The sequence below is a fragment of the Onychomys torridus genome, chromosome 1 (genome assembly GCF_903995425.1).
Source record: "Onychomys torridus chromosome 1, mOncTor1.1, whole genome shotgun sequence".
Taxonomy (NCBI): Eukaryota; Metazoa; Chordata; class Mammalia; order Rodentia; family Cricetidae; genus Onychomys; species Onychomys torridus.
In genome coordinates, this window is record NC_050443.1 from 48,016,591 (window position 1) to 48,036,173 (window position 19,583).

General features: G+C 42.5%; 1 protein-coding gene across 3 annotated transcripts in view; it reads left to right on the forward strand.

Annotated features, from left to right (window-relative positions):
* Ttc23 (tetratricopeptide repeat domain 23) overlaps positions 1-19,583 on the forward strand; it is a 99,480-nt gene that overhangs the window by 17,407 nt on the left and 62,490 nt on the right. For all 3 annotated transcript variants that reach the window (XM_036169592.1, XM_036169600.1, XM_036169608.1), the window contains exons 2-5: positions 6,940-7,139; positions 13,852-13,975; positions 16,501-16,651; positions 16,846-16,971. In XM_036169592.1, the coding sequence (XP_036025485.1) occupies positions 6,960-7,139; positions 13,852-13,975; positions 16,501-16,651; positions 16,846-16,971 (581 nt within the window). In that variant the 5' untranslated portion in view covers positions 6,940-6,959. The remainder of the gene's footprint in view (positions 1-6,939; positions 7,140-13,851; positions 13,976-16,500; positions 16,652-16,845; positions 16,972-19,583) is intronic.

The following is a 19,583-nucleotide window of genomic DNA, read 5'->3' on the forward strand; positions in this document are numbered from 1 at the left end:
CTCAGTTTGCAAGGCTAACATTTTGCCAACTGAGCTGTCTCCCGGACCCTAAGTCAGTAAGTCCATTTTTATGGAATATGCCGCTCTGAATATAAACTAAAGATAATCAGGCTCCAATTTAGAATTTAGAATTTTTCCAAATGCATGCAGTAATTAGACTTGTGTTCTTAGGTGGGACTCTGGCACCCTTTTAAAATATTACTATTTGTATTTTGATGTGTGTTGTGGGAATGTAGCTAGCACACTAAACTACCACCATTCACTGTTTGCAAGAATGAATCTGAAGTAGGCATTTGAGGCTTGCTTGCTTGTTTGTTTCTGGTTTTCAAGGCAGTTCTTCTCTATGTAACAGCCCCGGCTGCTCTGGAACTCTGTCTGTAGACCAGGCAGGCCTTGAATTCACAGGGATCCACCTGCCTCTGCCTCTCGAATGCTGGGATTAAAGGCAAGTGCCACCACACCCAGCAGCATTTTGGTTTTTTAAAAGCATATGGATTTAAAGAAAAAGCTAACCAATGTGAATATGGACTGAATACTGATATGCAAAAGTCATCAGGATGGCACCAGAATGACTAAAGCTTGAAAGTCATGGCCGCTCCGTCTCTCAGAGCTTGGTGAGGTTGTCTGTGAATTAGGTATCAATAGCTTTGGGAACACCTTCATCCTCCTTCCCTGCTAAAAACCTATGGCTCACCAGTTCTGCCTAATAAAGTCAGTCACACATTTAGCTTGAAATTAGTGCCTTTTCAGCCTGAAACAGCCCCCAACTTTGCTCCTGTAAGATGGGGGAACATAGGGGTACCTCAGACAGCAGTATTTGCAAAGTGCTGGTTCTATAAGCTTTGTGCTCTGGGGGAGGTAGGGACCCTCTCATGATCAAAAGTGTGGGAAAGTACTTTCTGTGAGAAATTCTTGGGTGCTATGCCACGTCCGAGGCTTAAAAAGAACTTAAGCAAAATGCTTGTTCCCGTCTACCCATTTATTGGATTGTAGGGCCCGCCTTTTGAGGAACCTGTATTTCTGTTTGCCGACTCTTCATCACATCTGTCAGTAGCCCTCCTGGGGGGAAGGCACAGTAACATCTGTGGCTCCGGTGTGCTGCCACTGTTCGAAATCCATGATCGCCACACACCACACAACCTGCCTTCTGCTGGCCGTGTATTCATCTTATGTTCCCAATTCCAAAGGTTGCTGGATATTCATTCTCCTTGCTTGGGTGTTTCCTCTTCTCTGCCCTTGCCCTCCAAAATCTTTACAAGCTAGCTGAATGCCCCTGCCACAGTGTTCCCATTGCTGAAGTCTGACTAGCCACCAGGCTTCTGCAGTCTTTTTACCTGCTAGATTTTACTTTCCTGGGCTCCCGTTTTCCACATTTTACACTAGTACGGTACGTTGCTGATAACAGAACCCAATAAATGTTAAGTTGATCACTAAATGAATGATGGTAGGATGGAAACTCAATGTGCTGTTGAAGCAAATAACAGAATCAGAGTTGGACAAATCCCAGCAGAGATGGGAGGAGTGGAGAGAGAGGTCTCGGAAAGGCTGGTTTATATGTATGCTTCTAGCACCTTTATTAACTGGCACAAAAGTATACATTTGATCAACTTTGACAAGTGTATGCCCATAAACGACCATCATAATCCTATAATGTGGACATGACCATCAGAGCAAATGCTCCTCATGCCCCCTTATAATCATTCCATTACACACACACACACACACACACACACACACACACACTTCTCTTACTAAGGGTTTTTTTTTTGTTGTTGTTGTTGTTGTTGTTGTTGTTTTTCGAGACAGGGTTTCCCTGTGTAGCTTTGAGCCTTTCCTGGAACTCACTCTGTAGACCAGGCTGGCCTCAAACTCACAAAGATCCACCTGCCTCTGCCTCCCGAGGGCTGGGATTAAAGACATGTGCCACCACCTGACTACTTCTTTCTTTTCTCCTGACTACTAATGGTTTTCTTTTCCACAGTTTTGGGTTGTGATGTGCCTCCATGCATTTTCTTTGTGTTTCTGTGTTTACTATTCATTGGACTTCCAGGATCTCTGGGTTTGTACTTTTCTCAATTTGGAAAAGTCTGGCTATGAATTGTTCACACGGGCCTCCCATCTGCTTGCCTTTAGAGACCTAAATTATCTGCATATGGCACACGTTGCTCTTGCCTCACAGCTCAGTCACTGAGTTTTGTAGCTGGAGTTTTCTTCAGTCCTGCCCAGGCCCGCAGCCGCTCAGACCTATATAAACACACAGAGGCTTATATTAATTAAAACTGTATGGCCTAATGTCTCAGGCTTCTTGCTAGCTAGATCTTACATCTTATATTAACACATTTCTATAAGTCTGTACCTTGCCACATTGCTTGTGGCTTACTGGTATCTTTACATCTTGCTTCTCCTGGTGGCGGCTGGCGGCATCTCCTGACTCAGCCTTCCTGTTCCCAGAATTCTCCTCTCTCTTTGTTCTGCCTATACTTCCAGCCTGGCTACTGGCCAATCAGTACTTTGTTTATTAACCAATCAGAGCAACACATTCACAGCATACAGAGTGATATCCACAACACTTCCCCCCCACTTTTTTTTTAAAGGTAGGTTTTAACTTTAACATAGTAAGATTACATATAACAAAACAATTATCAAGCAAGAATTCCAGTTATAATATCTAGTCTATTTGTATTTGGCAAAATTAAAGAAGATATCCTATCTACCCTATATTTGTGAGTCTAAAGTTTCATATCCAACTTATCTTTTCTCATAACTAAGGAAATTATAACTATCTAGTCTTCAACTACAACAAAGACCTCAGAAGAGTATATTACCTAAGTAAACAGGAAATGCATTATAATCAACTTTCAAAAAATCTAGAATGACAGAGACAGCTAACTGCCTAGACAGTCACCCAAAGTTCTTCTGCAATGTTGGGGCATCTGTTCTTCAGCCTCTAGGCCTAGAGTCTCCCAGTCACTTCTCTCTGTGTCCTGTAGAATGTCTGGCAGTTTCTTCTGCAAAGTAGGAACCTAAAGGACCATTTTTGCCTTGCAAAGTTCAGTGGTCACCTTCCTATGGGTCCTCCATGTCCAGTCAATGCAACATTTTGTCAAGCAGTCTAGGCAAGAACAATTTCTTGCCCAAATGGCTATTTTTGCCAAGAAGAAGATAAATCCATATGGAGTGTCTTTGATGCCCATCTTTTTCTTTGAAGTAAATTGGTGCTGCCAGGAGCAGATGTGTCTCACTGTCCAGAAAGTCTAAGTTTTTAGCACATTTTAAATGCCATATTTTATAGGTCTTTGAAGTGTTTGAAGATTACCTACCTAATTGAAATATTTCTATGTATATCTAGAAAACTTAACTAACATTGACTATAAGTTTTGCTATCATAGAAGACTAATTATTAATCTGTATTTCTCAATTATCTGCTACAATTTCAAATGAGCTGCACAAACATAATACCTTAAACAAGAGTAGAAATATATATAGTGTAACAAAATTAAGTTTAAACTTGTATCAATAATCTAAAATCCATAGCAATGTAAAACATTTCTAAACAAGTTGTTGCTCTTTAAAAGTAGTTCATTAATCTACCCTTTTATCCTATCATATCTATACTATCCCCTTTTCTTCTTTAGAAAGAGATTGCATTTATAATCAACCTGCTTTAAATAAAAATATTGGTTTTCTCTGTCTCACACCAGAGGGCTCTTCTGATATGGGGCAGAAGAATCTCTCAACCTTTTCTTTTAGCAATATGCTTGGGTTTAGAGAAGCAGTGAGCCAATTCCATCTCCAAAGCCAGCTTGGTATATTTGGGAGTTTGGATGTAGTTTCTCATACTACTTCCTGCTGGAGGGGGGCACTATCTTATGGGGACATAAAGAAAACTTTAGGATTATGGAGTAGTCCGTGAGGCTGTATTGTCTCAGCCAGTTGCCTTGAAACCATTCTGGATGTTGGATCATCTGGGCCATGGTGTCATTGGAGACCTTTCAGGGGATCTTGGCTGGTCAAACCTGATGTATCTTAATCTGGAACAAACCATAGCCTCACTTTTATGGAAACAAAAGCAGAGCCTCCTTTCCAAAGCAACGTATCCTTAGATCCAAATTTTGAAGTCAAGGTACCTTAAAAAAAAAAAAAAATATATATATATATATATATATATATATATATATATATATATATATATTGATTTAACAGCTTTTACAATCAAATGTAATTCTGCAGCTAAAAATCCCAAAGAAAACACAATCCAGATTCTCTGTGTGATATCTATCTTTACGTGGCTTATTTTTATATTACTTTGCTTTCTTTTTAAAGACTTTATTTTTTTAAAACTCTTTATATAACTGCATATATTACTTTTATTTCTCTCTTCCAAGCCTATGTACATTTTTACACACATTGTAAACTGTTTAGAGGTTTATCCCATCTGAATCTGTCTTATTGTGAATCTATTGCTTTAAACTGCAGCATTTTTTGCTCGCTCCAGCTTCCCAACATGGTAGTGGTACATTTGCCGCCAGCTCTGGATCTGGGAGCCATCATTTCTGTTGCTGTGTTTGTAAGTCCATTCTTCTCCCCTCTACAGTGCTTAACCTATCACCCAGGTAGATCCTACCTAGAATATGTTTTTCTTATCTCCAAGTTCAATTTGAAAAAAGTTTTCCCCCCATGGAATTACATTCTATGGAATGCAACTACAATAAGTGTTGTGGTGTCTTTTTTATTGATTCAACATCCACATTAATTTGGAGTTGGTTTGAGTTGAATGTTCTCATTATGAGCCTTTATTTCCCATATCTCTTGTTCATCATGTAACTCTAAGCAGTGTTGGGTCTGGGGTTAATTATTCTCTACAACTGAAGAGAAAAAGCCTTCCTGAATACTTTAACCAATACGTCATTTTCTTGTTTAATTTCTGGGAATAGACAGTGCCAACCTGAAGGGGTACTAGGCACATTCTTTTTAAAGTTACAGGAGGATCTTTCTTACACACTGATTAACATCTCTCCCCATATCTGAGGGGACTCCTCAGTTAATCTCAGGCCCTCTTCCTGTGTGCCATTCTCCTCGATAAACTGCCCTGTTACCTCTAGCCACCTTTGTCTCCCAAGCTCTCAGTTCTCTTCCAACTCAGAGTCCACTAGTAACTTCTTGGGTTCTTCTCCTTTGCCCTGTGTCCTGGAAACACTCAAAATAATAAACTGAGGCATTTGGGGTCTTGGTTTGTTTACTTTTTTTCTTTCTTCCTCCCTTCTTTCCTTCCTTCCTTTCCTCCTTTTCTTTATTTCTTTTTTCTTTCTCTTTTCTTTCTTTCTTTCTTTCTTTCTTTCTTTCTTTCTTTCTTTCTTTCTTTCTTTCTTTCTTTCTTTTTTTGTTTTTTTGAGACAGGGTTTCTCTGGATAGCCTTGGCTGTCCTGGAACTCACTCTGTAGCCTGCCTGACTCTGCCTCCAGAGTGCTGGGATTAAAGGCGTGCGCCACTGCTGCCCAGTTCATTTACTTTTTTCATCTCTCAAGAATCAGTGTCTTCAGAGATTGTGGGGGTGGCCAACCAATGACTGGTCCAACCTGAGATCCATGCATGCCTCTAACACTGCCTAGAACGCCAGGATCCAGAGGCTGGATGGCCCAGGAACCAGAGGGTGGATGGCCCAGAGACCTGGAATAGAACCAAACAGGACTGGAAAAAAAAAATGTCAATGTGATGATGCCTAATGATAGTCAGCTATACTCATAGACTGGTGCCTAGCCCAGTTGCCATCAGAGAGGCTTCATCCAGCAACTGATGGAAACAGATGCAGAGACCCACAGTCAAACATTAGGCCGAGCTCAGGGAATCCCGCTGAAGAGAGGGAGGAAGGATTGTAGGAGCCAGAGGGGTCAAGGATATCACAAGAAACCCCACAGACTCAAACTGGGTTCATAGGGGCTCACAGACACTGAACCGACAACCAGGGAGCCTGGATGGGACTGACCTAGGCCTGCTGTATATATGTGACAGTTGGATAGCTTGGTCTCCTTGTGGGATTCCTACAATGGAAGCAGGGGCTGTCTCTGACTGTTTTGCTGGCTTTTGGGACACTACTCCTCATACTTGATTGCCTTGCCCAGCCTTAATACATGGGGAGGTGCTTAGTTTTACTGCAACTTGGTATGTATGTTTTATGCATATGCACAGGAAGCTTGTCCTTTTCTGAATAGAAATGGAGGAGGAGTGGATGGGGTACAGGGCAGAGGGGAGATGGGGAGGGACTGGGAGGATAGGAGGAAAAAATCATTATCTATTGCCAGGGTCCTGTCTTTTTTTCTTTTTGGTTTTTCGAGACAGGGTTTCTTTGTGTAGCTTTGGAGCCTGTCCTGGATCTCGCTCTGTAGCCCAGGCTGGCCTTGAACTCACAGAGATCCACTTACCTCTGTCTCCGGAGTGTTGGATTAAAGGCGTGCGCCTGGCCAGGGTGCTGTCTTTTAAACCTGTTTTGTTTTGTAACTTTTTGTCTGTCTAGGGTTTTGTTGTTTTTGTTCTGTTTTTTGTTGTTGTGATTATTTTAGTCAATAAGATAAATTACTCCATCTTTTCCATATTGAAAGATTAACAACAATCATTCCTGCCTCAGGGTCAGTTGCAGTTCAATTGATTCATATGTACTCATTTCTTATAGATAGCTTCCTTGTGAATCGTTTGGACTCACATCATTTCTTTTGGGATATCTGTGTTTTGATTAGCGGAAATAAGCCTGAAACTTTAAAAAGGACTCAACACCAGCCACCATGCCCTTTTGAGATGAAAGGTTTTTCATTTTAAAGAAGTCATAGGCATAATGTTGGCATTTTCCTAGCCGTTAACCTGGAGTTCTAGAGAAAAAAGTGTGAATTTTTAGAAGTGGCTCTGGAAATGGTCACTCAACACCTTTCTTTTTCATTTGACGATTAGAGGACAATGTGTTTGAGAACATGCAGGAGTCACAGGAAGTCCCCATGTCCAGCCACCTTGACGAAGTCGTCGCTGCTGTCAGTGTCACTTCTAAGAAGAGGATCTCAAACAAGCTGCCTCAGACGGCACTGTTCCAGCCCCCTCGAGAGAAGCTCCACCTGTGCGAAGAGAGAGCGAAGTCCTACACGAACAGCCATGAGGTAAGGAACCTTGAGGTCACACACCTGCTCTCCAAGAGCTGAGCCCGCATCCCAAGCATGAGAAGCACAGTAGATGGGGCTACATTTCTAACCTCGGGCGTGAGATTCAAGAGTCCTTAAGAGAGAGGCTGCCTTCTGGCGTGAGTGTAGGCCTCCCCTAGCTCCATGCTTGGCATGCCAATAGCAAGTGTTCACTGAGTATGATGATTGGCCTTCATTGTCAACATGACTGGATTCAGAACCATTAGGAGAGTGGAATGGGGGCAGGTGATGGCATGTCTGTGAAGGTGTTTCCAGAAAGGAACAACTAGAAGTTAAAGGCTCGTGCTGACTGTGTACCTATGGTGCATCCCCATGGGCTTAGGCTCTGGTGAAATGGAGGAGGAGAAAGGAAGAACCATGCCAAGGCCAGCATGTCCCTTTGCTTCCTGACTGCTGCGATGTAGCCACCCCTGCTACCACACTCTCCTTGTCATGATGGACTGAGCCCTCAGAACCCGTGGGCTAAAGCAAATTCCTCACTAGTTGTTATTTGGGGTATTTTGATCACAGTAACAGAAAGTTCAAGAATATATTGAGTTTTAGCTCATGCCAGACCTACAGTGGATCACAGCACAGATTGCATGAAATTTCTGCTTCCCTGTAGCCTGTTCTGCTGCTCTTTCCTTTTCTCATTTCCTGTATCTTCCTTCCCATCCCCCCCTCACAAAGGTTACCCAGTCACTCACTCATTCTCATACACCAGGCCCTGTTTGGCCATTCATTTATTGCACAAGTATCTATTATATGTCTAAATGTCTTCCTAGAGTTGTGGAAGTGCCAGATGCACATAGGGGAAGATCACACAGGCTTAGAGGAATTTATGTGTGTTTGGATTGAGATGTCAGAAAGATGGTCATTGTGACAAGCTCTGGAGCAGCTTATGAGAGACAGTTGTGTAGCTTGGTCTGTTTGGGGAGGCCCGGGCAGTGGGATCAGGATCTATCCCTGATACATGAGCTGGCTTTCTGGAGCCCATTACCTATGGTGACCACCTTGCTCAGCCTTGATGCAGGAGGAGGGGCTTGGTCCTGCCTCAACTGAATGTACCAGGCTTTGCTGACTCCCCATGAGAGACCTTACCCTTTTGGAGGAAGGGATGGGGGTGGAGGTAAGGCTGGGGGGTAGTGGGAGGAGGGATGAGAGGGAGATCTGTGGTTGGTATATAAAATGAATAAAAAAAAATTTCTTAAATTAAAAAAAGAGGAAAAAGAAGAAGAATATTCTCCCTTATAACCACAGCACAGTGACTGAAATTAGGAAACTGATACTTATGTAAAAGTGTCATATAATTTGTAAAAACAACTCCCCCCCAAAAAAATAACCAGATCTGTGAATAGATAGGAGTCCACATGAGTGTAGATGCAGTATCTCTTCAGTCTTCTTCAATCTGCCGCAGTGATTACTTATATTGTTCTGTTATTAAATGAAACTTGGGAGTCAGATATTGAGGTAAAAACCTGATTGATCAGAGAAGCAGCAAAGACGCTACCAGTAACCTCCTCTCTCTCTTTCCTTCCTCACTCCAAAAGGGGCTACACATCTTTCTCAGCCCTTCCTACTACTTCCTGCGTCTCTATATGTCCTGGGCCTCCAAAACCTCTGTGGCCAATTCTGGTCAGCTAGCAGCTAGCTCTGCTCTCTGATTCAAGGTAAACTTTACTGGCAGTCTCAGGAGTGTCAGAGTGCTATGAAAGTATCCCACAATGTTTCCCTCTTTTTGTCTAAATAAAAAAAAGAAGGTTTTAATTCTAACACAGTAAAACTATATACAGTGAGAACAATTATCAGGTAAGAATTGCATTCATAATATCCAGTCCAAATGCATATCTTTTAAAGTGCAATTAGATGTGTATCTCTGGTATGGTGTGCATACATTTACTTCCCAAACTCTGCAAAATGAAACACATCCACTTGCCACATTTCATTTCCTTGGATACCTTTTGGGTTACTTCCAGCAGATAATAGAATTTGGTTATACAAAGAACAAGTAGGACATTTCTATATAATTTTCTTGGCTTGTTACCAAGTGATAGAAAACTTTCTTCAAACCTTTACTGTTAATACGGTGTTTTTTATGAAATGCTAAAGCTTTTAGGATATTTCCTACCAATAGCGGATCAAGTCCATCATTACTTGGTGCTAAAGGGCCTGGTAGACCCATATGGGATCTGATGTGTGTTATACACAAGGGATGATTTCTATTTCTGATTATTTCTTGTAATTGAATAAATAACAAAGTTAATTCTGAATCATCTGGTATAAATTCAGCAGTTTTGATACATAAAACAACTATTTCTGCATATTGAGAGTCACTAACTATAAGAGGTTCTGGAAAAATCTAATAATACCATGAGAATAGCATATAATTCTGACTTTTGAACAGAATCATAAGGGCTTTGAACTACTTTACTTAAATTTCCTGACTTATAACCTGCCTTTCCTGATTTATTTGTATCAGTATAAAATGTAGGGGCTCCAGAAATTGGTGTTCTCCATACAATGTGAGGAAAGATCCAACTAGTTCTTTTTATAAACTGAAGTCTCTTGCTTTTGGGATATTTGTTGAGAATCTCTCCCAAGAAATTTCTGCAAGCTCTTTGCCGATGTTCATTTTCTGCCCATAATAAGGCAATTTCAGCATTATTAAAAGGTACCATATTTCTACTGGCTCTATTCCTGTTAATTGATGAAGTCTCAATTTTCCTTCCAGAATCAATTCAGAAACCTTTTTTACATAGGTCTTTAATTTTTTTTACTCTGTGAGGTAAAAATATCCATTTTAAAATATTATCTTCTCTCTGCATAAGAATTCCTGTAGGAGAATGAATAGAGGGTAGTAATATTAGGATACAGTCAAACTCTAGACCACATGTGCATCCTGTAGTTTATTTTCTACCAAAGCCAATTCTTTTCAACATCAGCTCATAATTTTCTTGGACTATATTTAAGTCCTTATCATTTTATAAATTTAGAAATAAGTTACCTAGTTCTTGAGTAGTTAATATGACTGTGGACCATAGCCAGTTAATACCTTCCCAGCAATTTTTGAAAATCCTTAAGAGTTCATAATTGATCTCTCCTGATTTATACTTTTTGTGGTTGAATTGTTTGTAAACCTATCTTATGTCCTAGGTAATTAATAGAATCTCCTCTCAGTATGTTTTTCAGGAGTAATTTGTAATCCCTGACAGAGCAGATTTTTCTTTACTTCTTCAAACATTTTTCCTAAGGTATCTGCATCTGAATCAGCTAGTAAGATATCATCCCTATAATGGTAAATTATAGATTGAGGAACATGTTTACAAATTATTTCCAATAGCTATTGTACAAAATATGGACAAAAGGTTTTTAACTTCCCTTGTGGAAGAATTTTCCACTTTTAACAGGCTGGGAATTATTATAAGTAGGCATGGTGAATGCAAATTTTCCTCTATCCTGTTCTTGTAAAGGTATAGTAAAAAACAGTCTTTTAAATCATTCACTATAATGGACCATCCTTTAGGTAATAAAGAAGGCAAGGGAATTCTAGGCTGTAAAAAGTCCATTGGCTGGATCACCGTGTTGATGGCTCTTAGATCTGTTACTATTCTCCATTTTCCAGATTTATTTTTAATGACAAATATAGGAGAATGAGTTTTCCTGCCTGGCTCACAGTCAGGACAAATCTCTCTCACCCACCAGGCCCATAAATGCTCAGACCCAACCAAGTAAACACACAGAAACTTATATTGCTTACAAACTGTATGGCCGTAGCAGGCTTCTTGCTATCTAGGTCTTTATATCTTAAATTAACCCATTTCTGTTAGTCTACAAGTTGCCACGTGGCTCATGGCTTACCAGTACCTTACATCTCATTTGTCATGGCGGCAGCTGGCAGCTCTCTCTTCCAGCCTTTACTTCCCAGCATTCTCCTCCTCCTTGTCCCGCCTACCCTATCCTTCCTGCCTGGCTATTGGCCAATCAGCACTTTATTTATTTTACCCAATCAGAGCAACATATTTGACGTACAGACCATTCCACAGCAGACTGGTCAATTCTTCAATTATGTTCAGCATTTAGCTGCTCCTCTATCAGCTGTTCTAAGGCCTGTAATTTTTCTGATGTCAAAGGCCATCGTTCCACCCACACAGGTTTGTCAGTTAGCCATTTTAAAAGTAGGGCTTTTGATACCTTTTAAAGACCACCAGCTGCTGTGTCTTGTTTATGTACAACCTGAACAGTTGGTAACTGTTGTTATAATGTTATAATGCCTTTGAATATTTCTCTCAGAAGCATTCTTTATTTTATGGTTTGTTTCTGAGATTGGAGGGATATTAATCCGGTTTTTTCCATTGTTGAAACAAATCACATCCCCATAAATTCATTGCTATGTTAGCCACATATGGCTTTAATTTCCCTATCTGCCCTTCTGGCCCTGTACACCCAACCCACCTTGTATTTTGTTTTACCTGAGATGAAGTTCCAATCCCTAGAACCTTAAAATTTTTAGAAATCACTTCTTCTATGCAAGTATCATCCTAAGTGTGAAATCGAATATCAGCTGTATTTTGGATCCATTCATGTATGGGTGCTGATCTTGCCTTTAAACACTTCATCATCATTTTGAATTAGCCTGACCTTCTGAAAAGGCCAATCTGGATGCCAAGATTTTGGTGAAATTGTTACATCCACACCTATGTCTAGTAAACCTTCAATAATAATACCATTTATTTGTATTTTCAGTTTCTGTCTTTGATCATTTATAGAAGTTTGCCAAGATACTTGCTTTATGGTTACTCCTGAAAATGTTGTATTATCTACTGAAGCTGTTTTGTCATCCAGAGCAGTATGGTTTTAAATAATAGATATTAAGTCTTTTAATTGCTCTGTGGGTGGGTTTTCCCAATGCTGACAGGGAATGATTGAACCAAATTTGATATTGGGACCTGCAAGAGGCCCCCAAAGGTGTTTTCCAATGGCAAAGGGTCACCCTGTCTGTACCATGTTGATCTGCATTCATTAGTCCAATGTCAGCCTTTGCTACATCTTCTGCATATTCCAGAAGGCTGGAGCCTTCTGTTTGGGTTATCTCTAGAAAAAACATTGTTTCCAGGAATACCTTGCCTTTACGATCCCTTTTCAGATGACCGTTTTTTACCACAATTAAAACATCTGACCTTTGATTTTTCTTAAAATTTTTAGAAATCATTTCTTCTATGCAAGTATCATCCTAAGTGTGAAATTGAATATCAGCTGTATTTTGGATCCATTCATGTATGGGTGCTGATCTTGCCTTTAAACACTTAATCATCATTTTGAATTAGCCTTTCCAAAAGCCAAAGATTCAATTAATATTTCTCTAGCTTCAGGGTCTGATAGCTTTCTGGTATGCAGGAAGTTAGGACTTTAACTTAAGAATCTGGGGGTAAGCTGGGTGTGGTGGAGCATCCTTTAATCCCAGCACTTGGGAGGCAGAGGCAGGTGGAGGCCAGCCTGGTCTACACAGCAAGCTCCAGGATAGCCAGGGCTATATAGAAAACCCTTTCTTGAAAAACAAAACAAAACAAAAGAGACCTTGGATGGAGCAGAGTTTAGTCCTGCCTCATCTCCTCCAGTTGGCCAGGTTCAGAGAGAAGGAGACACAGGCCCCATATCCTTGGGCAGTGTGAAACGGACCCTAGAGCTTCGCCTGAAGACATCTGGGCTTGCCTCAAATGTGTTGTTGCTCTCGAAGACCTGGCACTGGAAAATGGTGGCTTCCTCCTTGTACTGACCCTAACTGCACATGTGCTCCACACTACTCAAGGCCAGCCTAGGTTAAGGGCCAGTTTGAGACAGGTGTAAGTCCCAGTGTCCAGAAAGGAAACAAAACAAAACTACTTTCTCCTCCGGCTTACCGCCTTTTGGGCTCACGCCTGTCAGGTTTACTGACCTCATGCTCTTTGCTGATGTCATAGGAGACGGTCTGTGTTATAACCCCATTTTTATGGCAAAAGCAACTTAAAGGGAAGATGTTGGTCTGGGTCACAAGTTGAGGGTACACACCATTACGGCACCAGGAGCAGTTGATCATATTGCATCCAATCAGGAAGAGAAGAGAAATGAGAGATAAAGGCTGGTGTTCAGCTTGCGCCTTATCTTTTTTTTTTAATTAATTCAGTCTAGAATCCCAACCCATTGGATAGTGATGCCCACACTCGGAGTAAAACTTCCCACCTGCATTAAAACTCTGAGAAAGCACCCTCCCTAAGACCCAGAGCTGTGTCTCCTAGGTGATTCCAGATCCTGTCAAAGTGACAGTATGAATCATCACAGCTGCAAAGGAGTTTCAGGTTGAGATCTCGGTCCACTTTTACCTGGACCTACAGGAGCTATTTACTAAAGGGTTGCTGGAACACCTAGGAAGTGATCAAATGTCTGTCCTACCTGCCTGGTTTTTCTTCATCCCACCATATTTTCCACCGTTAAATTGTATTTACTTCTTAAATGAATTGTTGTTGACTTCATCTAATCAGATGAACGCTCTACCAACCCCAAACAGATCATTTCTGTTTCAGATTCTCTGACACATCCCAAGTGTGTAGCACATAGTAAACAAAATATTTATCAGGTGGGTATACTCACCAGTAGGCCTTGTGACTCTTAGGTTCTAGGCTGTCTGTGTGGTAAACTCCTTTTCTTTTTCTGACAGTACAAACAGGCCATCCAGGAGCTTGTGCGCTGTGTGGCATTGACAAGAATTTGCTATGGCGACTCACACTGGAAACTAGCAGAAGCCTATGTTAATCTGGCTCAAGGCTACCTCCAGCTGAAAGGTGAGCATCTCTCAGGCCAGCGAGGATCCCCTCATCGGCTGACGGGTTTCTCTTCCTCCTGTCCTCACAATTCACACCAGAGGGGTCAGGTCTTCATGCTCTCCTTTCCAAGTACTAAGCAGCGATTACCTTTTAGGAGGAATCATTAAGGTGTATAACATATGGGTATCAACAGGAAGACAGAAAGAGTGGGATATGGGTTTTTTGTGGTCTTTAAATGGAGTTCTTGAAGGACCCGAAGGTGTCAGGAAAGAAGCCAAGGCATGGAGTAGAGGCTTTGAGTGGACTCGTTCTTGAGAGGCGGGAGGCAGGGGGCTGAAAGAAGAGTCACTCCCGAGAGTAAGTAGCCAAACCCAAGCTGGCATTAGCTTGGACAGCTTGAAAAGCTAAGGTGAAACCTGCTTTAGTCAGCCATAGCTGGTGTTCCAACTATGTGGCCAGGACCCAGCCGTTTTCTTTCCATATCATTTGGCTCTGTCTGTCTTGGCATTAGCGCCATCTTAGCCAAGCTTTGCCCATAAGACTACCAGCAACTTTAGGTTTCTTTGCTAAGCATGACCAAGAAAAAAGGACTATCCCATCCACCCAAACATCTCAGTGTTTTGGAGGCACCCCACTTAGACCACGTTGGATTGTATACTGAAATGAAGGCATAGTCTGATAGGTCCGACCTGGTTTTTGCTTCTCCTGTGTCCTGGGAAAGAAGCTGGTTTTGGCCAGCTTAGGATGCGCAGGAGTTGAGCATCATAAGAGGAAGGTAGAATGTGGGGATGGACACAGGAAGGTAGATGAGATACTCCTCACGTGGTGTGTTCTACTTACTGACTCTGCCGGCCCACACAAGGTGTACCACAGTGCCCCTCTACACTCAGCTTATCAGCTGAAGAGCAGTGCCAGGATGTCGGCAACACAGGCTTCCCAGGGTCCAGTGAGTGGCTTCACAACTGGAAAGTACCACAAGACCAGCTCCTTCTCACCTGTTAGTCAGAGGCCGTCGGAGCCAGAGGGAGCCTTGAAGATCTTCTCATTACCTCCCCCCCCCAGACCCAGAGAAAGTGAATCGGAGTTGAAACAGCTTGCTGCAAAATCACATTGTTAATAAGCAGCTGACCTGAGACTCAGACCTGGGATTCACGTGCCAGTACCAGCGTCCTGCCGCCTGGGAGTTCAAATCCTCCCTTCCTTCTGCAGCCCACTCACTTCTGCATGGATCTTTCCCTCTGAGTCTAAAGTCAAAGCAGTCTTCACTATTCAGCCAGGTCTCACTGAGGGTCAGCCACCACGCTGATTGTCTTATAAAACTTATTGAGACTTCGCATCTGCCTGTGGAGGGCCGGACACTCTTGTTTCTCCTCTTCCTGGTCAAGGCAGCTGAGGCCAGTGTCGTAGTGAGTGATGGAGCAGAGGATTCATGCTGGGAAGTCTCACTGCAGAGTCCCTGTTCTTGAAACTGAACCCGTGCTGTCTCCAGTAGATTAAGTTCAAGTTCTAAGGGAGGGACCCACCTGGAATCCTAGTCCATCACTATAGGTAGATCATAGAGACAATTGACAGGGATAAATCCCTGACAGCCAAGTTAAAGCTGTGCCTTTCAAACGCAGAACACATAGAATTCGGGAGGAGTTCCTAAGCAAAGAACATAGGCTTGCTTCTCTCCATTAGAACGTATACTGTTTCTGTTTTACAGACAGGGGAATGGAATTAGCTTCGCATTTTGACAGCTTTTACAGAGAACTGAGATATGATTAGATGCAATTCAGAACGTAGGGCTGGAGATATATGAGTATGAGTGGAAGGGGGTGTCAGCATGGGGGCGGAAGGTGGGAGTGTGTGGGGAGGGTAAAGGAACAGACTTCCTAGCTGGTATTCCTCAGTATCACCCCTCCCACAGATTAATCAGTCCCTGGAAGAACACTAGAACACATGGGGAAATCAGTAATAACATTTATTACTCCATCTCTTGTTAGACTGTGGCTGCACAGGAACGAGAGATTACAGCACGGTAGTCCATTACCTCCTTGGGGTTGTGTTTATAAGTATGTATAGCCACTGTACTTGTGTTATGCCGAAAGAACGCTTTAATATTATGGTTGTAAATGGATGAGCAGAAGACTCAGAATTTTTAGTATTTCATTTAGATTGCTGTCACTCAGCCAGGATCACAATTCCTGAATATCCTGCCTCCTACCCAGAATGCTACAGTCCTTGCATTCCATTTGTGTTTTGGTAATTATTTATATTTTACATGTGATACTGGTGATGTGTCAAAGCTGCTCGGTTCCAGCACATTGTGCTTATTTTATTCCTCCAAAGGCCATTTGGGGAAATGTTTTTCATCTTGAATACTTGGTATCAAAACAGTTCTTTGGTTGTTACAGTCAGGTACTAGTTCCTGCTTCCCAGATCTGTGTCTGTGTGCGGCTGGACACCATGCGGTGACCTCCAGATTTCCTGGCTGTGGAGAATCATGTTCCTGTCCCAGTGAGATGAAAGAGACACCGACCCTTCTTTGTCTCTGTCCACAGGGCTGTCACTACAAGCAAAGCAACATGCCGAAAAAGCCAAAGAAATCCTGGCCAACTCCATTGAGAATCCCCATCATGACAATACAGCCATCTTCAAGTGTTCCATAGAGCTTTTCTATACCATGGGCAGAGCCCTGCTCGCCCTTCAGAAGTATCCTTTGGTTTCGAATCTTCACAAACAGAAAGCACCCTTGCTGTAATTCTTATAGCTAATTCTCCAAGACAGAGAAGAAGTTGCTAGGTGATTCGGGGGGAAAATAGGAAGGAGTATATGAGCAAGGAAAGTCCAGGATATGGGGCTCCAGAACCTGGGGACCAGAGGGACTTTTCCTGAACATATTTCAGATTTAAAGAAGCCTTAGAGAACTTGATAAAAGCCGAGAAACTTTCCAAGGAGATGCTGCAATGTGGGAACATTATAAAGGAGGAGTGGGTAGAAATCCAAGCACGGATCAAGTTGTCCTTTGCACAGTAAGTTAAGTTCTTTCCATGATAGAGCTCGTTATCAGTCATCATGTATGCATGATGACTGAAGGCTCTGAGGCTCTGTCTGTGCCTTCTCCCGAGGCCGTTGTCCAGCAAAGAAGAGCAATGCTGCCATGTCAGAGCAGCCTCAACCAAGACAGACGCCAGTGACACTTGTCACCTGATGTGGAGTTTACACATGCCACCACCCCCTGCTGTCCCCTGACTTACTTCCTGCCTGCTCTGACTGTCCCTGCTGCCCCTTCATCCCTCTCCTCCTCCCCACTTCTCCCCTCCCACAGCATTGTTACCATTCATGTCAGGAAGCTTTGCTGATACAGAGGTGTTTTGCTGAGGTTCTGCCCCGGGATGGGATTCCCAGGTTACAGGATAGCGGTACACTGCAAGTTCCCCTAGGCACTGACCCATCGCTATGCCCAGCTACGCGGCTTCCTGCAGGCTGGATGTGTCCTGTCTTGTTACAGCCCCGACAATATTTGCCACTGTAACTCTTTCTAACTTGCTGCCTTGAAGTATGTACCATGCTACCCAATTATTTTTAAATTCTATTTACTTTCCTTATTGAATTAATGACTTTGAATACCTCCGTATGCCTGAGAGCCATTTAGGATTCTCTTTCCACAAAAAGCCTGTTAAGGTCTATCTTATTTTTCTTTTGGAATTCTCTGTGCTTTTCATACTAATAATCAAGATTTTTACATATGTTATACATGTGCATTATGTTGCATATATTTTCTTATATCTGTTGTCTATGGTGTTCTTCATAATATAGCAATTCTTCTTTTACTACAGTAATATCCATTCATTTTTTTCCCTTTTTGATTTATGCCTTTGGCTTTTGCTTAGAAAATATTTCCCATCTAGATATCAAAGAGTCTTTGTAATTCCCCCCTACCTCATATGTTTTAAGATAAAGAGAAGATGTGTGTATATGTGTGGGTCAGTGCACATAAGTGCAGTGCCTGAGGAGGCCAGAAGTGGGTGTCCGATCCCTCCCTGGTACTAAAGTTAAGGTGCTTGTAATCTACCTGATATGAGTGCTGGAAACCCAACTGGGGACCTCTGAGGGAGCAATACCTGCTGTTAGACTGCCAAGCAGCTCTCCAGCCCCTCCTCACGTTTGAACAGTGGGGTGCCCCTCACTGTGTTCTTAGGATTTTGTATCTCCGTTTAGAAACTTCACTTGGGATAATCCAGAGATCATCCAAATGAGGGGTTTTCATCTGCAGGTGTCCTGTTTGTCCCAGCGATCCCAGTGTGAGCTGCTTTTCTGGCTGTGGCATTTATGGGTAGAAGCATGTCTGCTCAGAAGCACCTCTGAGATTGATTCTTTTGTGAGCCCCTCCATCCACCCTCAGCCCTTATGGCACAGAAGAAACTGCTTTCTTTATTCTGTGTGTTGTTTGGTGATCTAATGAGTCTGTATAATAGTAAGTATATTAGTTTCTGATATTCAAAATGTATATCTACACACACACACACACACACACACACACACACACACACACACACACATTTGTTTTTCAAGAGAGGATCTCTCTGTGTTGCCCTGGCTGTCCTAGAATTACCTTTGTAGACCAGGGTGGCCTTGAACTCAGAGCTGTCCCCTGCCTCTGCCTTCCCAGTGCTGAGATTAAAGACGTGAGCTACCACTCCCAGCACGTCTTACATTGTCTTCAAATTGCTATATTAGTGTTCAGATGAGTGCATTTACCCCCCAAACTGTAATCAGCATTCTGTCTACACCCTGTGGTTTGCCGTTGTTACACGTTCTGAGGTGGCTTTGCTGAAGGGAGGGGAGGAGAGCCCCCAGCAGCACATCTCCATCATCGGCCATCTTTCGATCACGGCATGTGTCTTGTTTGTCTCTGTTTTAGCTTTGTTTGCGTTACTGTGATGAAGTACCCGGACCGCGAGCACCAAGGGGTGGGGCTTATTCGGCTTACACTTCAGTACAGGCTATAGTCTGCTAGGGTGGGGGTCAAGGCACAAACTGGAAACATCACCCCACAGTCGAGAGCAGAGGGGTGGAGATGGACCAGGCGCCCAGAACATGCTGTTCGGTTTCACCAGTCGTCAGGGAAACGGGAGCTAAAACAGTAAGAGAAGGCCATGCTCACACCAAAAGGCCTAAGCCTTTTGAGAAGATGGATCGTGCCGAGTGTTGGCAAGGGTGTGGTACCCCCTCATACCTGCTTGGGTGTGTTAGATAGAACTTGTCTAGAAAACTGTTTGGCATCACCTCCTAAATCTGAACATCTTCACACTCTTTGGCCCAGCAGTATCACCCAAAATATATGCTCAGCAGAAATCTTTGCATATTTGTTCACCAAAACACACATCCAAGTATGTTCTCAGCCTCAGTTTTCAGTAGCCATGAACTAGGAACAGCCCAAATCTCCTCAAAAGGAAGCTAGAGATCTGTGATCTGTTTGTATAAAAAGGCAATTGTCAAGCCGCTCGTTACATAACGTCCTGAATGACTCACACAAACACAGTATTCAGTGAAAGAAACCAGACCCCAAATATTCAAACTGGTTCCATTCATAGGACTGACGGGGAAAGCGCATTTGTTGGTGACCAGAGGGCTAACCCAC